Below are 23,612 nucleotides of genomic sequence, written 5' to 3'. Positions count from 1 at the left end.
TTCGCAAAATCTGTCAGCCAGAATGTGTTCATCAAGCAGCATTGCATTTACACTACTTGCTTTGATGAAGAATCACAAAAAGCATACGCCTACCATTTGCGAACGCCAACTCAACTGAATTCCTTATACATAAATATCATGGGCTTGCGCCCCCGATGGCTTAAGTTTGGACCATCGGCTCCGGTTGTTCCTCTTTCGTTTTCCACTATGTCAACTTACGTTGAAGATGGATTCCGCACTCTAGGAGCCTGTTGGATGACTATTCCAGGCCGGTGTCAGCTCAATATCGCAATGGAAAGACGTGAAGTCCTTACCCACTTGCACTAAGGACAAATATTGTCGCCTCTCTCGATTTGTAAGTATTTTTCCTGCTCTCTCCAGCCAATCTTGTATCTCGCGCGAAATATTTCTTGCAAATTTGCCCAGCTCATGCCAACACTGACTGCCAAAGGTAATCCCATCAAAAGATAAAGTGCCAGAGACCCGTCGTATTGTACCCAAGCTCTTTCAATCATGGCCGCGGCGAGGACTGTCCAACAGACAAGCATCCCCATGCCAGAACCACGGAACCTCCAGGCAAGTCGGAAGAGAGTCGATATGCTGCTAATGATCGTGAGGAATAGTAAGATCCATACACACTTTTCCAAAACCACGATCGATCGCAACGGTGATGGGAGTCCTCTGAGAGTGTTGCTTCCGCCTCCAGTCATCAAAGGCGCTGTATAAAAATAACTATGCAGCAGAACGTAGTTCGCCGCCGGGAGGATTGTCTTGGTCCCCAAGAGGCCAGTGAACTCCCATGAGCTCCAACTCGCGTTCGCCATATATCCCCCTCTTCCTATCGTTGATCTTTCTGTCGTAGGAGGAACGACTAGTTCACCATATCCTTCTTTTGACGAAACGGTAGAATACGGCAGTGTATCGAGAGTCCAAAGGTCATGAGGAAGCATATAGGTAAGACGCCGTTGACCACAACCCTGCCACAAGACTTGCGAGTGATTTTTTAAGGTTGTAGAGATCTCTTGAAGCATTCGACTTAGATTCTCATGACCTTCATGCTACAAATGTATCAGCAAAATTCGAATACAATGTCGAGTACTCACGGCGAGCTTTTGCGATCCATGAACATCGTCGAGAAAGGCCTGAAGCCCTTGTAACGACTAAGTAATCGTCAATGTCAGTAGCTCTCGCAATATCCTGGCGCAGTTGAGCTCACTCTGTTCAGCTCGAGAAAGTCCTCTTGTACTGACAAGACTTCCTCGTTGGATCGACGAGACAGCTTTACGATACCGTAGACGTCATGGGCAACAGAGATCGCTGTCGCGAGTAATCCAATGCTCCCGACGAGGTCCATGAGTACAGCTATAGGGAGTGCCCGGTTCCTTGACAACCAATGTTTATAAGATGTTCAAATTGCGCCTTTAGTCATAATGAATTGTTTGACAATTCTTTCGCCGAAGAAAGATGTAGAGGAGTGGGGGCGCGGAGTCGACTGCTGCGGTGAATCCACTGAGTCCTTTGACGTTTTTTGATGTGGTAAATTAATCACTGCTGCTGTGTAAGTCGGGCAGACATAGCTGAAAAGCGCCCGGTTTCTATGAGGCATTTTGTGCACAAGGCTGACTTGAATGCCCACCGACGTCAGGTGTCGATACCTGTTTTGCTTTCCAATCTGCCTTGCACAGCCTAGTGCCCCTCATGACAATTGGTACCCAAATTTCAGGCTGGTCTCTGTGGGCCTGGTGGTGCTTCGTCCGGTATCTGGCAGCTGTCATTCTCCCCCCAGAGATTTCCATCCTAGCCGTGTTTCAATCGAAAAGCCATACCATGCGAACTTGAAAGACCAGTATATCCTCCAAAATTCAACCTTCTCCCCTCTGAAACAACGAATGATATCCTCGCTGCGAGCTCAGACCGCAGTCAGCGTTCACACTAGTATAGCAACGTACTTCGCAATCGTCTCTTAGATCACTCGCGCCCTTTCTTGGTGGATAGTCATTCTTCATGGACCTTCCTGAGCGACTCTTACATTTCGCGAATGAAAAGGAGGAGCCACTAAAATGGATTACATTTGCCGCAATGGTTGTAGAGGCGTTCTTCGTGATCCTTTTTGGCATGGCTTTACCCGAGGATAACAAATGGGAATGGAAGTTCTTCTCGTAAGTACCTGACAATGAAGGCTGTGGTCGTATACCAATTGCAACATAGCTTGTGGTGTATCTGGTTGTGGACAGGAGCCGTGTTTGTCTTCTTAAACCTGAAGAGAGAAAAGACATTCATAATGTACGTATTCGCAAGGAGCCTGGGGCCGATTGATGCTAAGACAGAAAAGACGAAGTTTCCTGTACATATTTGGCATCGGCGCGGCCTTTTGGTTCCTCTGCTCCGTTTGGCAGATTCGATCTCAGGTGCTGCCGACATACATCCCCATCGCGACCGATTTAGGCATATTCTTGGGGCTAGGATTGGATCACCTTTGGGCAAGCATTCAAGAGATTGTGGTGAACATGATGTATAGCACCTGTAGGAATGCTCTGCGACTCCTAGGTCGCGATTACCTTCCTCAGAGTGAGCAAGACCCAATGATTACACTAGAGGAGAATCGAAGCTTCCCACGACAGCCTTCGCCACTTTGACAACGTTGACCGACTTACCACTATGTGATATTGATTGTGAAAGGACGACACCTGTTTGACCTTTACCAATTCTTTCACACACTGGACGAGAAGAAAGAGAAGATTCCACAAGCATGCAAGTGACTAAGCAAGGGGCGGCATTTTCATTTCCATTTTCTTTCTGGGAAGTGTGACTTTCATTGAGCAATGATCAAAGCGACACGGATTCCAAGCAAGAAGCCATCAAGCTAAGCTAAGTTCAGGCCATACCTTCATTGGTATTCACGACCAGTACCTGATCATGAAGGACACAACAAGCTCTAGATACTTCAAATTAGAAAAAGATCCTGCCCAAGGCAGACAACTGACGGAACACGGAATCGGTCTGCACAATTTTCACGTGCAATGGGAATTCTATTTTCCATCGCGATAGCAGTGTATATAAATAGATGTGTACATATTTCCAACATCAACGGAGTTTACGTCAATCAGTCGATGAAAAAAGGGATGATGCCAACACTAGGTTTGCTCCTGATTTGATGCGCGATGGCCGCCAGAAGGGTTGGCCCCTCGGGGGGCTTGAAAACATCCTTTAGCGCGCTTTGACCCTGGAGAAGAGCCCTAAGCGCCCGTGTGCAAAAGACTCCTATTTTAGATGCCATATTTTCATCTATCATCCATCGATAAAGCGCCTAGCTCTACGTGCATTGCTTTCGTACAAATAGCCAAATCGGCAAACACCTCAGACCCGAATGTTCGTATCCTTCATTTCAGTTCAGCTTTCGTAGGCGCTTCACTCGGAGGTTCTGTATCATTGACGACGCCCATGTCCGCCCCTTTTACACCATCCGCTACATTCTGTCTGTCCGCTTTCTTGCTCTCATCAAATCTCCATACACCACCCGTCCTATCGGCTTCTATGCTCGCATATATCGGCTTAGCAAGACTATCAAATATATCAGACTTGTCGGATTTGTTGAAAAATCGTCGGGTGTAGGATCGCCCCTCGGCTTGCTCCTTCTTCCTCAACTCTCTTTGTGCATTTTCTAAGGCGCTCTTCTCAACGTGCACGGTGTCCATATCGCCCTTCTCGATCGCAGCTTTGATACTTCGCCACGCCTTGTGTGATTCGTAAGGATCTTGTGTATCTATTGGGGGAACGCTGAGGGATGTTGTCTTCGAGGCCTTTGCGTTGTATGTTTCCAGGGTCTGGCTACCACCCGCCATTTTCTTGAGATGTGAGCCTCCTCCACCGCCGGACTTGATGCTGAAGCTATCAGTCCATTGGCCATCAACCGTGTAGAGGACGTCCTTCTCATGCCCTTGTTTCGCCAGGGTTGCAGTAAAGGTGTTCTTTTTGCCTGAAAGCCACCCTTTTCCGCTGTAATCTATTTTAGCAATGTAGCCTGTCGACGAGGTGATGTAGCTACAGCCGTCAAGCTCGACGAAGGGTTTGCCGTATATCAAGCCTTCAATGTGGAGGGAGGGAAGGGTGAAGAGGTATGTCTCGTTGAAGGCGGAGAGAGTAAGGAGGGCGTGACCGATTTGCTTAATTATGATGGTGCGCGAGAACGAAACTTTCTGGCCATTGTAGCCTTGTAGCTGTCATTCTTGTGTAAGTCGCCACCTTCACAAACACAACGAGGGATGTACCTGAACTCCATGCTTGTCATTCCAGATACAATACGCTGTCACCGGCGGATGGTGGCTACAACAGATTAGACCTCATAACACTAGCCATTCTTTGTTGAAGAGCCATACCTGACTTGCTCAGATACTAAATGTGTTGTGCCCGCCTCATCATCCCATTTGCCCAAGAATAGTTCGCCCAAGAATGGGTTCAGAGGCTTCTTCTCGGTCCCATACTTGTCACTGCGACTGCTATATGATTGTTTCAGTGTCGTTAGAAACCACTTCAACACCAGCAACGCTCGCTTCTCGGGGTCTTGCTCGGTGGCGGGGGCGACGAATATTGATGGGTGCTCAGTCCAGTAGGCGGAGAATTCTGTCAAAGAAGTGGTGCCTAGAATGAAAGGTGGAGCGGTGAGAGAGGCGATATCACCATTGTAGGAGGCTAGGGCCTGTATCGTGCGTGAGATATCATTTCATATACGGTTGAACTGATCTGCCTACCTTGAGGAATGAGCCCCACGAGGCCTTGTTCTGTGGCGCAACGCCGGCACCCTCATCCTTTGAAGAGCCCGACATGGTGGAAATGCAGAATATGGCGTGGCTTCCTAATGATGAAGGGAATTATGTGGGAGAAGAAAATCTGTTTGAACCAAAGATCTTGGTCATGGATGCAAGGAGGGGTCTTCGGGAGAGGATCGCGCACGGGATGACGCGCATGTGAGATCGAAATCCTTGCGGCGTGACAAAATGAAGATGTGGAAAGGTCGTGGACATTGGCAGGATAATCGTCAGGATAATCGTACCTACTCCCAAAGGATCGACGGAACGATATGTATTCCTTTGTTGTCTGCCTCATATGAACAATTCTCGTTGTCATATCCGCCATGAGTTGACTACACTGCCCCTTTAACCTCGGAGCAGATTGTCAAGCTGTACAGGAGCCTGTTTCGACACTATGAGCTGCAGAATAAGGCTACAGCCTTGCAGGCACCATCCACCGTCAACTCAACCTAACGTGCTCGTCATGAGGGCTTAAAGAAGCACAATGAGGTCCAGTTTCGGCTTCATTTTCTAGTCTTTCGAAACGGCCTTTCCCAGGATGTCGCAATCACACCTGAATCAGATTCGAGGATCCGCTCCTTTGAAATTTCTTGTGATTGGTGCCGGCTCTAGAGGCAATGGCTACGCCCACGCTCTGCTTCAGTCAACGCCTGACGCCCAGATCACTGCAGTCGCAGAACCCATCGAAGTCAAGCGGCGAGCGTTCGGACGGCAGTACATTTGGGGTGAGGCAGATGCTCCAGCAGAATGGCAGAGCTTTGCGGATTGGAAAGACTTTCTTGGGCTACAAGAACAAAGGCAGAGGGCAGCAAGAGACAAGGCGTCTCGATGGAGCCGTCCCGTTGATGGCGTTTTCATCTGCACTCTCGATGATAGCCATTGCGAAATTATCACTGCCTTTGCGCCGCTGGGATATCATATCATGAGCGAGAAGCCTTTAGCGACGACGTTACAGGATTGCCTCAAGATTTACCGGTCTTTGCGGCCGCAAGGATCTTCATCTTCACCTCAGATATTTTCGATTGGGCATGTCCTGCATTATAGCCCACACAACATACTGTTGCGGAGACTTCTTTTAGACGACGAAGCCATTGGCGATATACTGTCAGTCGAACATACAGAGCCTGTGGGATGGTGGCACTTCGCCCATTCCTACGTGAGAGGAAATTGGCGCAAAGAGGCTTCGTCTGCGCCGTCGCTGCTCACCAAATCTTGCCATGACATAGACTTACTCATGTGGCTACTCTGCGCACCACCTGCTACTGCCTCAATAACGGATCGACCTCCTCACCTGCCTTCATTCGTCTCTTCCACGGGTTCGCTTCTTTACTTCAAACCGAGTCGGAAGCCTCAATCTGCGGGCGGCGCGACGAATTGCTACAGCTGTGCTGCTGAACCGCAGTGTATCTACAGCGCCAGAAAAATATACGTGCGAGATAGATTCGACCAAGGACATGTAGGCTGGCCTGTCAAGATTGTTGACTCGGAGATTGAAGATATGTACGTGGGCGGCAACAAGAAAGGGGCAAGAGAGCGTTTGGAGGCTCGCCTGAAGGATGACTATAATGAATCTACATCAAGTCCTGCCAGTCGACCCTGGTACGGCCGGTGTGTTTACAATGCGGACAACGATGTATGCGATGACCAGGTTGTGACAATCAATTGGGAAGATGACCCCCTCCCCGTGACTTCTGTACAACAAAGGCAAGATCGTCTGCAGGGACGCGGAGCCAAGAATGCTATTTTTCATATGGTCGCATCCACCGAAGCGCAATGCGAACGGAGAGGGCATATTTCTGGCACCAGAGGCGAGATTGAATACGATAGCCGCACCATACGTGTGTACGATTTCGCGACCAAACGAGCTGAGGTGCACGTTCCGGAGCAGCCTGGCGGCGGACACGGAGGCGGAGATGCCGGACTGGTGAGCGCCTTCTTCAAGGCTGTAGAAGCTGTCAAATTACGGCAAATGCCTGTAGAGGAGGCACAGCAGGCTTATGTCGGATGCACGGCTGAAGAGATTGTCAGAAATACTGCGATGGTCTTTGCGGCAGAGGAGGCGAGGCGAGAAAAGAAAGTGGTAGATTGGCCAGCCTGGTGGCAAAACAATGTCGAGATAGCCCTCGAACACCAGAGCGGTTAGACGATCCTACAGCATGGGTGAATACGAGATCGCAAAGAGGCTGGCGGGAAGTTCGAATGTCTACGCTGTTTGTCCGGGGGCGCTTTGCTTGAATGCGCCATATTTGGAACAGGCTTCTTCATGAGAACCGGAAACATGTAGGTCGTGAACCTAGCTCAGTGTTGGTCCGACGGTTTTGAGGGCTTTCCCCAGTATCTTGGCGCTTGAGCGATCCAAAAGATGAATAGCGAAAGACTTAGGCACTCGATCATTGGAACGGAGGATCTTTGAGGTACTATTAATGCATGTGGATCCTCTCGACTCCTGGTCCGTGGGGTCCTTCCTCGGAAGCTCCTTGACAAGGAGACTACTCATTCTTGGAGGATGAAACGATATGGTTAGGCTGTCTCAGGATACCCTGAGGCTCGTCTGAAATCAAGCTCCTGCTCAAGCCAGTCGTTCCTTAGATGTTGGTCTGCAGAATCCATCCTCAGGCGCTAAGGCGAGGCTAAGGAGACTAGAGGAACAATCCAAACAAGCTAGCTTTCCCGAGCGTGGACCAATCAACGCGTGCGACGCCGATGACTTGCATCTACGCGCCGAAATCTCCCCAACCTCACGCCATCAGCCAGTCGATCTCACGACCGCGATGGCGACCGCAATGTTGACCTGCTCCAGGCGTGTTTCTCGTGTTCTATACATGGCCCAGCGCTTGCCTTATGAAACGGAGCGTGATCTCAGCCTCGACCGTCGGAACTTGGTGCAGGTGCCGCCGGAGGCAGACCTGTACCACCTCCAGAGGCTGCAAACCCGGAAATTACTCCTCTTCCAGAGTCTTGTCGATGTCGACCCCAATCTCCCAAAATAAATGGAGCAGGTCTTTTGACGCGCGACACCTGACGTTCAAACCAGCTGTCTTGTTTCAATACTCAACAGGCATAGTGCATTTGCAGCATCGAATCCACAGACGTGCAGTTTCAGAGTTTGCCCTTGGCTCGCTCATGGCTCCTCTAGTGTTGAGCCGTTTCAGATATTGCACGACGCTGCATACCACTCGTGAAGGATAAGTATCTCGCTTTTGCCCACTTGACTTCTTCTTTCTTCTCCATTTATCACGACGTCTCCGACGCAACGAGTCTTCTTTGCCCAACGAATTTCTTTCATCTTTCCTTTTCTCCTTTTCGTCTATAGACTTCGCATAGGAGCTGGTCTCCTCTAATATACTAGCATATCTCAGAATACCAACCACTCGCTTCTACTACGTACGACTCCGGAAGTCATGCCTCTCGAACCATATCAATACCAGCCGGCTGGATCCAAGGCTTCTACTCCTTCCCCCACTATCCGCCAGAGCGGCGGTCATGGCCGCTGTCCTTCTGCTTCTTCCATTTGGTCTTCACCAGAATCCGTGGACACTCGCGCCACTACCCCCAGCATCTCACCTGCAAAATATGTAGGAGGCCGCGACATTCTACCGAGAATTCGTGACTGTGATCAGGGCTTAGAGACTGAATTCTCGACTGCATCATACCGGAGGGCACAGTCGCAGGAGTGTGACCCATCTTTCTCTGTTCCGTCGTCGCGACCTGGTTATCAGCGTAGTACCACCTGCCCGCCTGAGTACGGATACGTTCCTACGCCAACCTCTATCACTACACAGGACTCGTGGTGCTTTTCGGCGCTTGACTCACCTGTCGATTTCCAGCCATCTCTTCAACGAAGCGGCACAGGTCATGTACGCGCAATCTCAACCTCGGCTATTAATCCATCCCAGCTTCGCCGCCATGCCTTTCCATACCGCAACGCCCCTGTCTATAAATCTCAGGAGCAGCCGACGCAGTACCTTGCCCCGCAAGCCCTACAATCGTTGGATTTCTTCTCTGATAACCCTTTCGAAGCTCCGATGTCAGACTACGCTTACTATGACGCGCAATATCCATGCGATCGTCAGCTCACACCTGAGTTTATCGTGAATACCGGCGTTGAACCTGCCACGACTCTGATGACCTACTTTACCGAGAGGAATCCGCACATTCGTCTTGTACCTCAAAACAATTGTAAGCCAGCCTGTGACGGCGAGACCAAGCATTACTGGGGCTGGTGGGACGTCCGCCAATTGCGCAAATGGGAAGATTTCAACATGGAGACTATCATGGGAATTACTTCATTCCCTGATCTTCTCAACATCGATGTCAACGCTTCCAGTCTGAAGACTCCCGCTCCTGAATCGTACTCAGACCGACCCCATAGCGTGCAAGCCCTTCACGACATCATAAAGAACTATCACGCGTACAAAGTCAATGACGCTTTGAAAACCTCTGCAAGAGATCGTCCAGCCATCATCACCTCCCGTCACGACTCGCGCAATGGGCCGTACTTCCTCGGCAGCGTCTCCAACTCCGCCGATATCTCGTCGCGCAACCGTGCTGTCGGCCTTGTCAAGGCCTATGAGAACTGGAACACTGGCATGCGGTCTGGAAACCCTATCGCCCAAGTCGGCTTCCTGCGCACCCTCGCTCAGTTACAACTCCTTATGCGCGAGCAAAACTGCCGCTATGGCTACATCGCCACAGAAATTGAACTCGTCTGCGTACGTATGGGCACCGAGCCTGGAAAGCCCTTCTTCGGCGAGCTGGAGCTCTCGAACCCAATCCAGATGAGCACAACCACTGGCTTGACAGCCTGTCTTGCGCTCTGGTACCTCCATATGCTCACGGGAGATGACCCATTACCAGGTCAATGCCACTGGAGCGTGCATATTGGAGCGCCAGCAGAGCACACGCGCGCAGTGTGTTGTGAGCAGGAGGAGCGCGATCGCTGGATTGCGAAACTGAAGGGCCCGCAGCTCTCGGAGTGTAGGTCTGCGAAGAGGCATCGCGGTTGGGTGTGGCCGAGGGAGGAGTATAAGCCTAAAATCGAAGGGGGAAAGCCTAGGGGAAGACGTTGATCGTCGAATCATTAAATAGACTACAGCCTAATATTTGTGTTTTCATGCATAGCGAGGGCATTGGGACGGCGTTGCATTGCATGTCTGTTGGCACTCTGTGCTTGCATAGCGGAGGTGTATTAGGTGAAGAATATAAAGTATTCTCTGTCGTCTCAAAAGCTTCTCCTTCACCTGGCTTCACTCTGCAAAAATGACTTTTCCTTCCTCCTTGCAGCACTTGCATAAAATGCGCACAATTCCGCCACGGTCGCGTGCACAAAATCCATCTGTTCACGCGTCATGCATGCATCTGACTCTCAAAGCTCGCCCTCCATTGAACCAATGCTTTCAGCGGCCATCCGCTCGGGATTCCTATCAGAAATACGCTTTCTATTGTCCGCTCCGACTACAACCTTCGTCGACAAAGCCAAATTTGCAAGAATGCGCTCCACAGACCCTCTCGTCTGGATCGATTGCGAGGTATTGCATCTGCAGCTCCCTTCTCTTCTCCTCCCACTCCCTTGCCCTTGCTCTCTCCGCTCCATTCCCTCCCACCCATACTTCTCCAACATCTAATTACTTTCTACAGATGACAGGTCTCTCTCCCTCTACCGACACAATTCTCTCCCTCTGCTGCTTCGTCACCACCCACGACCTTCAAATCGTCTGCCCGGAACCGTATGAAGCCTTCATTCATCATTCGAGAGATAGGCTAGACAAAATGGATGAGTGGTGCAGGAACACGCATGGGAAAAGCGGGCTTGTGGATGCTTGCGTTAAGTCTAAGACTGGTGAGAAAGAGGCCGCGGAGGGATTGGAGGCCTATGTAAGACGCTGGGTGGAGAGGGCGACCGGTATGGACGAAGGGGAGGGTGGTATGGGAAGAGGAAGAGGAGCAGGAGACAGGGGAAAGGGAAGAGGGTTGTTGGCGGGGAACTCAGTGCATTGCGACAAGGCGTTTTTGAGTCGGGGGGAGTGGAAGAGGGTCAATGACTATCTAGGATATAGAATCCTGGACGTAAGTTCGATCAAGGAAGGGGCAAAGAGATGGGCTAGTGAGGAGGTGTTGCTGGGGGTGCCGCAGAAGACAAATCAGCATAAGGCGAAAGAGGATATTTTGGAGAGTATCGAGGAGTGTAAGTATTGGAGGGATAAACTGTTCTTGAAGTGAATCCCAAACATGGCGTGTCTACGAAGTCCTATCGAAGATTCTGAGTGGGATGTTGATCTCGCAGAGCCGCCAGCGTCATCTTGCAGCACCCCACTTTGAGCCCAACAAACGCGATTTTCGTCCCACACAACAAAATTTGCAATACTAATTGCAAAAAATCAACGAAGATACTCAAATTAGCTTGCAGTCACAATGAGTGTGCAGAACGTCTCATTCAAATCTTTTACCGACCAGAAGCCAGGAACGTAAGTCTACACCACGCACAATTCTTCCTGGACTTTTGCGTTGTTTACCTGTGAATTGGAGAGCCCACTGCTGACAGCTGGTCAGATCTGGACTTCGCAAGAAGACGACTGTCTTTCAGCAACCGCATTACAGCGAGTCATTCATTACTAGCATCCTTCTCTCAATCCCCGAAGGCGTCGAAGGTAGCACCCTTGTTGTCGCTGGAGATGGGCGCTTCTATAACCCAGAACTCATTCAGTTGATTGCAAAAATTGGGAGTGCATATGGAGTGAAGAAATTGATTGTGGGCCAAAATGGTATTCTGAGCACGCCCGCGGCCAGTCATGTCATCAGAATACGGAAGGCTACGGGAGGTATCCTCTTGACAGCCAGCCACAACCCCGGAGGTGAAAAGCCTCCGCTCTCGATTGGTGCAATAAGGCATTGACAGCGATGCAGGTCCTTCGAATGATGTTGGAATCAAATACAATCTTGCCAATGGCGCTCCAGCTCCCGAGACTGTCACCAACAAGATCTTCGATACCTCAAAATCACTTACCTCCTACAAGATTGCCGACATTCCCAAAGTGGATCTAGCTTCCATTGGCACCAACAAGTATGGTAGTCTCGATGTCGAGATCATCGATTCCACAGCCGACTATGTCACTATGCTGATGTCGATCTTCGATTTCCCCCTCATCAAATCTTTCTTGGAATCGCACACCGACTTCAAAGTCCTATTTGACGCGTTGAGTGGTGTGACGGGCCCCTACGGCGTTGCAATTTTCGAGAAAGAACTGGGCTTGGAAGATAGCACGCAGAATTGCATACCATCCCCAGACTTCAATGGCGGTCATCCCGACCCTAACCTTGTTTACGCGCACTCTCTCGTCGAAGCAGTTGACTCCAAGGGTATTCACTTTGGTGCCGCAAGCGACGGTGATGGCGATCGAAACATGATATATGGGGCTAAGGCGTTCGTGTCCCCTGGCGATTCCTTAGCCATCATTGCCCACTACGCGAAGATGATTCCTTATTTCCGGGACCAGGGAGTTTATGGCCTTGCTCGCTCCATGCCCACGTCAGGCGCCATTGATCTTGTAGCGAAAAAGCAAGGGCTGCAGAATTATGAAGTGCCGACAGGCTGGAAGTTCTTCTGTAACCTTTTCGATACGAACAAGATGTCCATCTGCGGTGAGGAAAGCTTTGGGACCGGTTCCAATCATATCCGCGAAAAGGACGGACTGTGGGCTGTCATGGCCTGGCTGAACATCATTGCTGGTGTAGCGAAAGAAAAGCCTGGTACTACGCCTAGTATCAAAGATATCCAGCATGAGTTCTGGCAGACATATGGACGCACATTCTTCACACGGTATGACTATGAGGGCGTGGATAGCGATGGTGCAAATCAAGTCGTTGCTAATCTCAAGGAACTGATCACGACGAAAAAGGCCGACTTTGTGGGCTCTGCCGTGTCAGGACGCAAGGTCACCGAGGCGGATGACTTCTCGTACACTGATCTCGATGGAAGCGTCAGCAAAAACCAAGGTATCTTCGTGAAGTTTGACGATGGGAGTAGGATTGTCGTAAGGCTCTCAGGGACGGGGAGCTCGGGGGCAACGATTCGGTTGTACGTGGAGAGGCATGAGACCGACCAGGCGAAGTTTGGCCTTGATGCGCAAGAGTATCTCAAGGACAACATCAATCTAGCGACTGAATTGTTGAAGCTCAAGGAGTATGTGGGCAGAGATGAACCTGGTAAGCAATAGTCCTCCCTTCCTGCCGGTGAGACGCAACGTGTAGGAGCTAACGTGGGAAATTGCGAACAGACGTCAAGACCTGAAGATAGACGCTGCAAATTGATCGTTTCCCATGACTATAGAGTATACATACATACGCATACCTAGCAATGGCTGCTCTAGAAAAGCGCTGTAAGGATCGACGGCATGGTTTGAGAAAGTTCGGACCTATACATAAACGCATAGAATATATCGGCCTGCATTGCTGACCAAGATCCAAATGATTTGTGGCATAGCCCGCAGAGAGAGGGGGATATCTGACCTCATTCCTCGTATCTAGAAAGCGACGGTGCATTTGACGGCCGTCATGGTTGCAACGGCGTTACCTTAAAAGTCGAGAAGATGCCAAAAATAGGGCATGCTCAAGCCACAACGGCCAGTCTTGGCGGCGGCCAGGGGCAGTGGCTCGTGCGAAGTGGGGCTCTCTCTCTTACCTCTCTCCCCCGTATTTTGCCGGATTGGTCGGCATAAAGCGAAAAAAACTTGTCATCAATCAACATATCTCCTCTTCAGCTTCCTGTCACTCGCTTGTCCGCGGTTTGTAAAATGTGTGTCCATTCTCCACTTCATTGATCGCCACCCGTCGTTTGGAGAAATCGGACTGTCAACAGCGAAGTCTGTGACTTGTTGAGCAGACCCAAGTGCCACACTCGTTTCAGACATTAATGGCGCGTCGCAACGAACGCTGAGGACCGTCTGTGACCTTGAACGACCCTCGAGCTTTTCATCCACCGGCCTCCGTCGACGGATTCCTCGCCCTAGTTCTTGACATGTCCAGTACACCAGTGTCAAGCTCGTCACCAGGAGGGAGCCCCGAACAATGCGAAGCGGGCAAGTCTGGAGCAGCAGATCAGCTACTCTGTCTTTTACAAGACCCCTTCTCTCAATCGGTAAGACGGCAGCTATAGAAAGAAGCTCAATGGCAGCTAATCCTTTTCAAGTTCAAATCCACGTCGATATGGACCGCGCTCGCAACCTCAGTCGGTTTCATGCTCCTGATCGTCCTCCTTTTCTCCCTCATACGACCCCGAAACAACGTAGTATATGCGCCGAAGCTGAAATATGCGGATGATAAACATGCGCCCCCAGTCATTGGGAAGGGCTTGACCGATTGGGCTCCACCGTTGCTGAAGTTACGCGAGGCAGAGTTGGTGGAGAAGATCGGGTTGGATGCGACAGTCTTCCTCAGGTTTACAAAGATGTGCCGAAATATGTTTGGGATACTCACCATTGTTGCTTGCGGCCTGGTGCTTCCAACCAATCTGATAACGGGTGGGAAGGATGCGTTTGCAAAATCAACAAAGCAAACGGGCTTCTGGATAACGAGCACGCCGCAGTATACAAGGGGCTCAGTCCTATGGGTTCATGTTCTAGCAGCTTATTTAGCCAATATGGTTGTGATTTTCTACTTGTGGAGGAATTACGTTGTAATCACAAGACTCAGGAGGGGATACTTTGAGAGCTCGGAGTACCTCCAGAGTCTTCATTCGAGGACATTGATGTTCATCGATATTCCACAGGCATCGAGAACAGACGAGGGACTTCTGAGGCTAGCTGATGAGGTAGAACAGACCAGCGGGATTCCAAGAGCTGCGATTGCAAGGAATATGAAGGAGCTTCCGGAATTGATGGAGCAGCACGAAAAGGCAGTCAGAGAGCTGGAGTCTGTGCTTGCCAAATACCTCAAGAAGCCAGATAGCCTACCAGCCCAAAGACCGACAATGAGGCCTGGCCGAGATTTACGGGGAGTGTCCAAGGTGGACTCAATCGATTATCTAATGGACCGGATCTTGGATCTCGAAACAGAGATCAAGCATGTGCGAAGCTCCGTCGATAAGAGGAATCCTATGCCTTACGGCTTTGCTAGCTACGAGAGGATTGAAGAAGCCCACACGGTAGCTTATGCCGCTCGGAACAAGAAGCCGCACGGGACAACGATTTGTCTGGCACCACGACCCAATGATCTCATCTGGAAGAATTTGCCCCTGTCGAAGAAAGACAAACGCTGGAAGCGCCTTATTAATGATTTTTGGATTTTGCTTCTGACCGTGGCGTGGATTGCACCGAATGCAATGATTGCCATATTCCTATCCGATCTGTCACATTTGTCTAAGGTGTGGAAGGGGTTCAAAGACAATTACGACCGCCATCATCAAGCCTGGGCTATCGTTCAGGGTATTGCTTCACCAGCTATCACCTCTCTCCTCTATCTTCTACTTCCGATTGCCTTTCGACGCTTGTCAATGCACGCGGGCGACATCACCAAGACGTCGCGTGAAAGGCATGTGGCCAGTAAGCTTTATGCTTTCTTCGTGTTCAACAACTTGATCATCTTCTCGGCCTTCTCCACCGTCTGGGCCCTTGTTGCTGCTGTGATCCACCACCCCCATGGCGAGTCTGTCTGGGACGCCATCAGACAGGGTTACTTCTTCGTAAAAGCCTTGGGTGGCCTGGTCGAAATTTCCCCTTTCTGGCTCACGTGGCTGCTTCAAAGGAACCTTGGTAGTGCAGCTGACTTGGCTCAAATCATTCAATTGTTCTGGGTCTGGTTTGGGAAAACCTTCACCGCACCTACTCCTCGCCAAAGAATCGAATTGACAGCGCCCACACAATTTGATTACGCGGTATATTACAATTACTTCCTCTTCTACGCAACTGTCGCTCTCTGCTTCGTAACAGTCCAGCCTCTCACTGTTCCAATTACAGCGCTCTACTTCGTCATCGATTACTGGCTAAAGAAATATCTTCTCCTCTACGTTCTGATCACAAAACACGAGTCTGGCGGCTCGTTCTGGCGGGTGCTTTTCAATCGCATGGTCTTTGCTACTATTCTTGCTAACTTTGTCCATGGCATTGTCGTTCTTGGAGCCGGAACCTGGCAGATGGCCGCCGCCTTGGTCCCTCTCCCCTTCATCCTCTTAGGCTTCAAATTTTACTGTGCCCGTACCTTTGACGACCAATCTAAATACTATACCAAAGGTATTTTGAGAGATCCTGAAAACATGGCCGACCCGGGCAAACAAGCGCGCCGCAACGACCGCGTACATAAGAAGTTCGGCAACCCTGCGCTCTACGCCAAACTCATGACCCCAATGGTGCACGCTAAAGCCTCCCGCATCCTTCCTTCTCTCTATGGAGGCAACCACAAGCACGAACAACACCCCGCATTCTTCTCCGCCTCACAGAAGCAGCAACACCAGCGCGTCGACTCCACAATGACAGACATAGCAATGGATCCCATGTCCGCCTCTTTCCCGGGCAAAGCCGCACATTTTACACCCACCCATACACCCTCCTCCTCCACCGGCCACTCCGACAAAAAGGGTCTATTTGAGCTCGTCCCCGAAAACAAACTCGATTTTGGATACTTCAAATCCCGCTCCGAGTTCGCAGACGAATACGGCGGCGACGGCGAACTCTACGGTCGACCTCAAGATCTCGTCTCAGAAGGCGGCCGTAGCACCCCTATGTCTTTCATGCACGGTGCGCGCGATGGCTCCCCGAGCTCTTCTCGCGCAAGCAGCCCGGGGCCATATGGGAGTCCGAGGGACTATCGCGCTTTCAGCCCCACGCAGCAACTGGTGCAGCAGCAGGGGCAGGGTGTACATCCCGCATATCGCGTGCCAACGCCGCAGCAGCAGCATGAGCGAACGGGAAGTTCGGGGAGCAGGGGGAGGGGGTTGTATCAGTATGGTGGCGGGGGCCAGAGGACGGAGAGTGAGTCGAATCTTTTGAGGGCTGCGCAACCTAATCCAGTCGACGATGGTCGGAGTCAAAGGGAGATGTATGGGCTTGATAGGTGGAGGACGGGTGGGAGCGGGTATGCGCCTGTGGCGAACAATCCCGCTGAATTTGAGGAGCAAGGCGGGTTGGGGACGGGGATGGGGTATGATGCTTATCGGGGGAGGAGGTGATGAAGGGGAAAAAAGGGGAGAGGGATCGTTGTATATAGGGAGGAAGTGGATGCAGAGGATGAGGTATGATGTTACGAATATAGAGCGGACGGCTGCTGGATTAGGGTAGCCGGATTAAGAGGGAGGGGGTTTGCTTTGCATTGCGTGGCTAATTTATCTCCTCTGGGTAGAGGAGGGGCGTTGGGGAAGGGAAGAGCTTGCTTGTAAGTGATAGCTTGGTATAGAAAAGTCACGAGATATATTTTCCAGAAGCCTGAGGGCGCTTTGATCAGCTGCGGTTGTTCAAAGTCGTTCTAGCAAGAGGCTGACTATGTACTAAAGGCTTAAATTGCAATGTTCGTTTTGACGTGGCTGAGGCCTTTTATTTTGGTAGTGTAGTGTCAAGCAGATTCTCGAGGAAGGAATTCAAGCTTTGCAATAGCTCAGACGCTGCAAGACCTTGTGATAGGATGCCCATTAAAAGCGACAAAACGTGGCGAGGAAGATAGCTTGAACGCCCCCCAAAAACGCCCATCATTATCTCCTAAGGAATCAAACGAGATTCATCCTATAAATCGGGGTGAAAATTATGAAAATCTCAGTTCCGATAATCGTGGCAGTTTGACGGATTCTGAGACAGCAAAGAGGCAGACAATTCTTTACCGAAGTCCTGACGGCAAGAAACATCGACTCGCTGAGACGGAAGCAGGTAACCTCGAGTACCTTTTAGATAAGTCTTTGAAGACGGAGGATGAAGAGGATAATGAAAAGTTGAAGACCGCACGAGCATTCTTCGTGTGAAAAGCTCGGAATGAAGAGCAGAAAGAATAGCTATTACTCCGTTTATCCCAACATATCTCAACAATTCCTACGAAGATAAGAAGACTTACTTCAGATCGGCGATGAAGGGAAAAAATGTCATTTCTTGATACTCCATGAACTCCTATCTAGGTGATACACCCCATAAAAATCGCTTATGTATGGTTTAATGAATGTGATAGGACCGGTCCTCCCAATGGTCGAGTCCTGCTCGACGCAAATAATTTTCGCTGTTACCCTCTTCACAACATTCCATTCTCAACTTCCCCGTTGCTTTATCACGCAGCACAGCCGCTAAACTATTCCAAACACAATGGAAAATCCACCACTCGAGCGACCCCTAGATACCACTCTCACCTACCCTCCCACCTCCTTCCCTGCCAGCATAATGGTTAGCGGCGCCCTCATTCACCGCGTGATACCCTTCACTGCTTCCAGATTTCTTCCTATCACTACCACCGCCATTGATCGGATGCTCCTTGGGCCCACTAGCCGAATTGCCCGCAGGTGATTTCCCAGGAGCTGGACTAGCCCCAGCATTCCCACCCGCCTGTCCTACCCTACCGGTGGCATATTGAGGGGCCTGGGGCGGGGCTTGTCGACGTCGAAGACTTCGGACAGCAGGATCGGATACCTGCCTAGAACACTCATCCGCGACTGACTGGCGGCGACGGAGACTTCGTGCATCTTGCTCGAGGCTATCGACGTCGTCGATGGCGTGGAAAGCATCGAGAGGTTCTTCGGGGGAGGGGAGAGCTCGCTTTGCCTGAGAGGATTGTTGGGGCTGCTGGGCTTGGGCTGTGTGGATGCTTTGAGGCTGCTCAGCTTGAGCTGTGTGGATACTTTGAGGTTGCTCAGCTTGGGCTGTGTGGATGCTTTGAGGGTCCTTTGAGCCAGGTCCCCCAGCTGCGGTAACTTTACTTCCGGCTGGACCTACGGCGGTTGGAACCGGGTGGACTGCTGCTGCGGTATGGATGGAGTCTTGGTTGTTGGTATTGGGATTTTCATTGGCTGCAGCTTTGTGTTGCTGATTTTGGCGGCCGGCGCCAGAATAGGGGCGTCCTTGCTGCTGTCCAGGACCCGCCTGCGGACGCTGCCTTCTTGTACCACTCGGCTCTTGGCGACGCTGGAGGCTTGAATCGACATCATCCTCGTCTTCGAAGTCACCAGCATCGTCTTCATCGTAGTAGTCGTCATATTCGTTGAGATAGTCTTCATCAGTGACCTCGGCTGAGTCATCTCGTTTGTCCAGGCTACCTTGCACATCAGTTGTGCCGTCAGAGCCGACATCTACTGAGCCTTGCCCTCCACCAACATTGCCGGATACATGGACAGGGCCGTGATTGAAGGGGTGGCCCCAGAAGTGTCTCTTTGTCTTCATGGACGACTGTCCACCACCGAGACTGCCTTCAATATCGGTACTGCCATCAGACCCCACATCTACAGAACCTTGGCCTCCAGAACCATCGATACCAGAGATGTGGACTCCTCCGAAAGGCCACCACCAGTGCCTTTTGCTTACACCTTCACCAGCTGATCTTGCCGTCAATGTCGTAGGTTGAGCAATAGTAGAGGTCCCGAAAAGTAGAGCTGACAGTGCTATACAGAGTAAAGCAATTGGAACCCAGCCTGCAGTCGATCTCTTATACATGATCAGGAGATCAAGATGGCGCGACAGATGAAGAACAGGTGGGAGGTGGACGTCTGAGGATCTTGTTGCCGTGAGAAGATACTGATTATAGTTGGTAAAGAAAGTCCTATACTGAGACCAGTCAGATTTTGTGTGATATCCTGAGTACCTCTGGGGACTTCCACATTTATATAGCTGCGAAGATACCTAAATCCAGGATAAGTCAATACAATTTTCTTTACCCTGTCAGAACGGGCGATAATTTGGGCAGGGTCAAGTGTCACGGATACTTGCAGAGCCTAACTCATGACCCAAAGATAGAAGTAACAACAATTTCTGGTACCTTCACCGAACATTATTCGCCCCACCGAGGTGAAAGTGACGTCTCAGAGAGACTTGAAGTAGCATGTGTCCTTGGCATTCTCAGATTCTGTAACGGGCTTGCGGAATATCTTGATACTGATGACCTATACGATTACCTTTTAAAGATTATTGAAAATAATAAGGGGCAAAAAGGATGGCCCCAACAACGTGATCTTGGATGAAGTAGTTGTCTTCAGGGTCATGCGAGATCCGGCGCCCAAAATCGCGATTCCCTTGCAGCATTTTCAACAACTTGGTCTGTAAGCTAGCATGAATGACAGATAAGCACAGCACATCAAGAAGAGAACATATCAGCGACATCAACCGGGAACATCAAGGTGTGATCAAACTATCTCATAAAAGGTAGCGAGTCGCTAGCGAAGGCGACCCATCTTCTGGCCCGACGTCCAAGTGTTCGAGACATCTAGACCACGCTTCGTGATGCGACTAACCCCACCAAGAGTCATCGAAGGCTTTCATGTTCCATGATCCACTGCGGAACGTTAATGTTTTATATCGTATGTCGGATGTGGGTCCAAAAGAGGCCCACGGCAGACTTTACATGATACTTCGCATTCTAAATTGTCATCAAAACCCTTCGAACTTTCTTGTGTGAAGACTGGGGGGCTGTTACATCAAGTGGAAAAGCATTACACATCTGGAAGGTCATCTAGTGTTTTTGCAAATGCCAACCTTTGTGAAAATTGTGATAGCTTCGACATAAGCGAAAAAACCCTAATCAAAACTTCGACGACGAGCTCATGAAGTATAATGCTTTCAAAGGTCACGCGAACATCGGAGCCATTTTAGCACGAATAATACCCTCACCGCTGTGATGCAAGTCAGAAATGAGTCCCATCGTTGCGATGTCATGACATCAAAATCAATTTGAGACACCGCACGAGCGGATTGCTCGGACACACTCTGGGGCATCCTCCAAAACTGTGTATTTGCAGCATCGCAGTGTGGGGCCGACAAAATTCCAGCTTTCAAATGAGGTCCAAAGGTTTGACGTTCAGGGGCGACGAAGAGCACGTTTTAGGATACTGCACTAGTTCTAGCGCAGTATTATATTACGATAGTCTTGTTCAACGTCACGAGCCGTTCAACCTCGAAAGTTGTCGCTAGACTTTCGCCATCGCTCTTCTCCTCCTGCAGAGGCTCTACATTTGAGCTTCTCATGGTTTGGAGATCAATTTCTCCTCGTGGCTACATGGCATCAACTGTGACATCTAGTACAGCGTGGCCGCTCTAACAGCCCCGACCTCCCATCCAATGGAGAAAGGGATGAGACCTATGAGCAATTAGGATGTCTTGCCCTCCCAGAGACTCAATGGTCTAGACACTGTTTTGAAAACTTGAGGATGGCACTCGCAGGTCAGGAAAGCGACCCAATCCCCTGGTCTGGCCCCGCCCCTTTCGGTGCCCCACTCCTATTTTCGTGGGAGTGAGGGCGTGGTATGTTGACAGGGTCCCACTCAAAAAGGATACTCATACTTTCTGTGTTTGAAAGACAGTGTGCGACTTTATGTAAGTCTAAGTGTGGGGGTCGTCGAAGTATTGGCCCATCGGCCCCTAGACCCAAAAGGGACCGGTAACCAACTAATGAAAATGACAGTGGCACATAAAGATTGCATGGGAAGACTTCTCTCGACAAAATATCTCATCAGACCCGTAGACAAGTCAAGATATTTGACGATAGACATCATCTGGGTTCAGGGTGAGAGTGGCTCTGCCCCCTTTTACGCTCACGTGTTGCAGGTTAAGGTCAGATCGGGCCATAGACTAAGTGTACGTCACCAACATTGCTGCCGATTTTGTGAAGAAAGTTGCGTGCTAGGTAAGCAGACTGAACGTATCATTTTCCAAAAATCCTAAACTTATAGTAAGCGAATTAGATAGCCCGTAATAGAATTACCAGCCAAGAATGGCCGCAGCTCAAGCGCTACCTCGCAACGAATACCTTTTGATGTATATGCATAATCTAAGCTTTCAAGCTGAACTCGTCCATCTTGACTAATCCTTTCTTTCGAGCTTGACCCTCGCAGCAGCCGGGCTCACCGCCGTAGCTTTCCCCTGACCGTCAACGTCAAACACAAACAAATTGACGCCCCGCCCAGCATAGTGCTGTTGATCCACATAATACCAGTCACCGTCTACTCCATACGATCCAGAAAAGGCCCCGTTGCCCGGGACTCCTCCGACTGCGTAGCTGTTGGTCTGTAGCCTAGTCGAAGCTTGAAACGCCACTCGTCCTTCTCCACTAGTTTCTTTCAGGTATGATGTCAACAACCGAGGCTTAACGCCGTCGAAGAAAGCAGAGGCAAGTACGTCTGTGCCGTTGGAGATCCAATTGGATATGCTAAGTGCTGGATCGGCCCCCTTGATGGTAGATTCGTTGTGAGAGATGGTGATGGAAGAATTCAAATTCACATCGGTGGAAGCGTATGTGCCAACATAATTTTTTATGGCTTCCGCAGCGGCTTGTGCTCTCAATGCAGGTAAAACTGTCTCAGTCACAAGATCAAGGATTGCAAAGTCAATAGCGCTGCGCAGAGTTTCGTTACCGCTGGCACCGAGGAGATTGAAGCCTGCACCGTATTTGGGGATGAGGGCAGCAGTACCACCATAGCTGCCAGAGTCGCCTGTTTTGGTGTAGATATCTATGGTCCCGTTTGAAGATGGGTCGACGTAACGGATGATCTCCCAAGGAGCGCCAACAGAGTAAGTAAGGCTTGCGGTGTGGGCGTTCGGTTTCATCCACCTACGGGTCACTTCGGAAGGGAGGAGTGTAGAGTTAAGAACACCAGTGCTGAATTTGGCGAGGTCGTTGATTGTGGAGAAGAGGCCGCCGGAGGGGATCGTGAAGCCGCCATCGAAGAGCACCCCACCAGACCCATCACCAGCGAACACATAACGAGCAATCTGGGTGTCTGTGGTGGGGATAGAAGAGTTAGACGATGCCATACCGAGGGGCTCGAAGATCGCTTCGCGGTAGATCGTATCTATGGTCTTGCCAGTAATGTTGGAGATTGCAAGTCCAAGTAACATGAAGCCTTCGTCACTGTAGGCTGGACTGGTCCACGGCTGAAAGACTGGTGGCAAGGTTCGGATGCTCTCGATAAAGTCTCCAGGGGAGCAAACAGCAGTACTTGAGATATTTGAACAAGGTCCTAGCACGCTAAGGTCCTGAGGTGGGAAGCCATATTTTGTCACTGGATCGGAAGACTCCTTCGAGCCAGCAGCTGCCGCAAGAGCAGATACAAAAAGTGCATCGGAAACAGGCCACCCTATTTGTGTAATACCTGCAAGTTGAGACGCAAGCGCCCAAAGAGTGATTTTGTCCCATTGGGTCGTGTACACGGGATCTAGATCGCTCGCAGTCTGAGCAACATATTCCGCCAGCCCAGGGACTACTTGGCTGACAGGGCGATCCCAATCCTCATCGGACAACTCGATCATGCCCGCGAAGGCTGTGAAGAGCTTGGTGACGCTGGCGATTTTGTAGACACTGTCTCCGTCGACTTTTGTAACTCCTTGTTTCGCATTGGCAACTTCAGGAGCTGTATGGTGATATTGAAGCTTTGCGGCGGCAGGATCATATATCGAAAACATGCCAAGGGAAAAGGTGACATTACCTGCTTCCGCAAGAAGACCTGACGCTGACGTTTGATTTTGCTTTAGGTAGCCATCGAGGGTCTCGGTGATGTTCTTCCAGGCTTTTGACAGAAGGCTTTTGTCACTAGTCAAATCAGTTGGCGGAGGGTATGTTGGAGTGAGGAAGTCGGAAAAAGCGCCTGTGACTGAGAGCAAGACAAGGGCAAGGGCTTGCAGAGGGAAATGCATGACGGTTCAA

General features: G+C 50.3%; 7 protein-coding genes across 7 annotated transcripts; 4 read left to right on the top strand and 3 right to left on the bottom strand.

Moving 5' to 3' along the window:
- Positions 1-3,380: 3,380 nt before the first annotated feature.
- On the bottom strand, positions 3,381-4,823 carry KY384_000714 (uncharacterized protein; the record flags this gene model as incomplete). The annotated part of the gene is made up of 3 exons (XM_044809248.1): positions 3,381-4,217; positions 4,394-4,696; positions 4,749-4,823. The coding sequence occupies 3 exons, from the start codon at positions 4,821-4,823 to the stop codon at positions 3,381-3,383; spliced, it is 1,215 nt and encodes a 404-aa protein (XP_044665235.1).
- A 523-nt stretch (positions 4,824-5,346) lies between these two features.
- Positions 5,347-6,951, top strand: KY384_000713 (uncharacterized protein; the record flags this gene model as incomplete). Its single annotated transcript, XM_044809247.1, has 1 exon — positions 5,347-6,951. One exon carries the CDS (start codon positions 5,347-5,349, stop codon positions 6,949-6,951), a length of 1,605 nt encoding a protein of 534 aa, XP_044665234.1.
- Positions 6,952-8,209: 1,258 nt separating this feature from the next.
- On the top strand, positions 8,210-9,877 carry KY384_000712 (uncharacterized protein; the record flags this gene model as incomplete). The annotated part of the gene is made up of 1 exon (XM_044809246.1): positions 8,210-9,877. One exon carries the CDS (start codon positions 8,210-8,212, stop codon positions 9,875-9,877), a length of 1,668 nt encoding a protein of 555 aa, XP_044665233.1.
- Positions 9,878-10,577: 700 nt separating this feature from the next.
- Positions 10,578-13,021, top strand: KY384_000711 (uncharacterized protein; the record flags this gene model as incomplete). Its single annotated transcript, XM_044809245.1, has 4 exons — positions 10,578-10,992; positions 11,215-11,272; positions 11,358-11,659; positions 11,712-13,021. The coding sequence occupies 4 exons, from the start codon at positions 10,578-10,580 to the stop codon at positions 13,019-13,021; spliced, it is 2,085 nt and encodes a 694-aa protein (XP_044665232.1).
- An 800-nt stretch (positions 13,022-13,821) lies between these two features.
- KY384_000710 (uncharacterized protein) lies at positions 13,822-17,745 on the top strand (the record flags this gene model as incomplete). The annotated part of the gene is made up of 3 exons (XM_044809244.1): positions 13,822-13,941; positions 13,993-16,937; positions 17,376-17,745. 3 exons carry the CDS (start codon positions 13,822-13,824, stop codon positions 17,743-17,745), a joined length of 3,435 nt encoding a protein of 1,144 aa, XP_044665231.1.
- A 358-nt stretch (positions 17,746-18,103) lies between these two features.
- On the bottom strand, positions 18,104-19,414 carry KY384_000709 (uncharacterized protein; the record flags this gene model as incomplete). The annotated part of the gene is made up of 1 exon (XM_044809243.1): positions 18,104-19,414. The coding sequence occupies one exon, from the start codon at positions 19,412-19,414 to the stop codon at positions 18,104-18,106; it is 1,311 nt and encodes a 436-aa protein (XP_044665230.1).
- A 2,358-nt stretch (positions 19,415-21,772) lies between these two features.
- On the bottom strand, positions 21,773-23,602 carry KY384_000708 (uncharacterized protein; the record flags this gene model as incomplete). The annotated part of the gene is made up of 1 exon (XM_044809242.1): positions 21,773-23,602. One exon carries the CDS (start codon positions 23,600-23,602, stop codon positions 21,773-21,775), a length of 1,830 nt encoding a protein of 609 aa, XP_044665229.1.
- Between the last annotated feature and the right edge of the window lie 10 nt (positions 23,603-23,612).

This window comes from Bacidia gigantensis (genome assembly GCF_019456465.1).
Source record: "Bacidia gigantensis strain McMullin 20006 chromosome Unknown contig_74, whole genome shotgun sequence".
Taxonomy (NCBI): Eukaryota; Fungi; Ascomycota; class Lecanoromycetes; order Lecanorales; family Ramalinaceae; genus Bacidia; species Bacidia gigantensis.
Note: the sequence above shows the minus strand (reverse complement) of the source record. Positions and strands in the feature narration are given on the sequence as shown.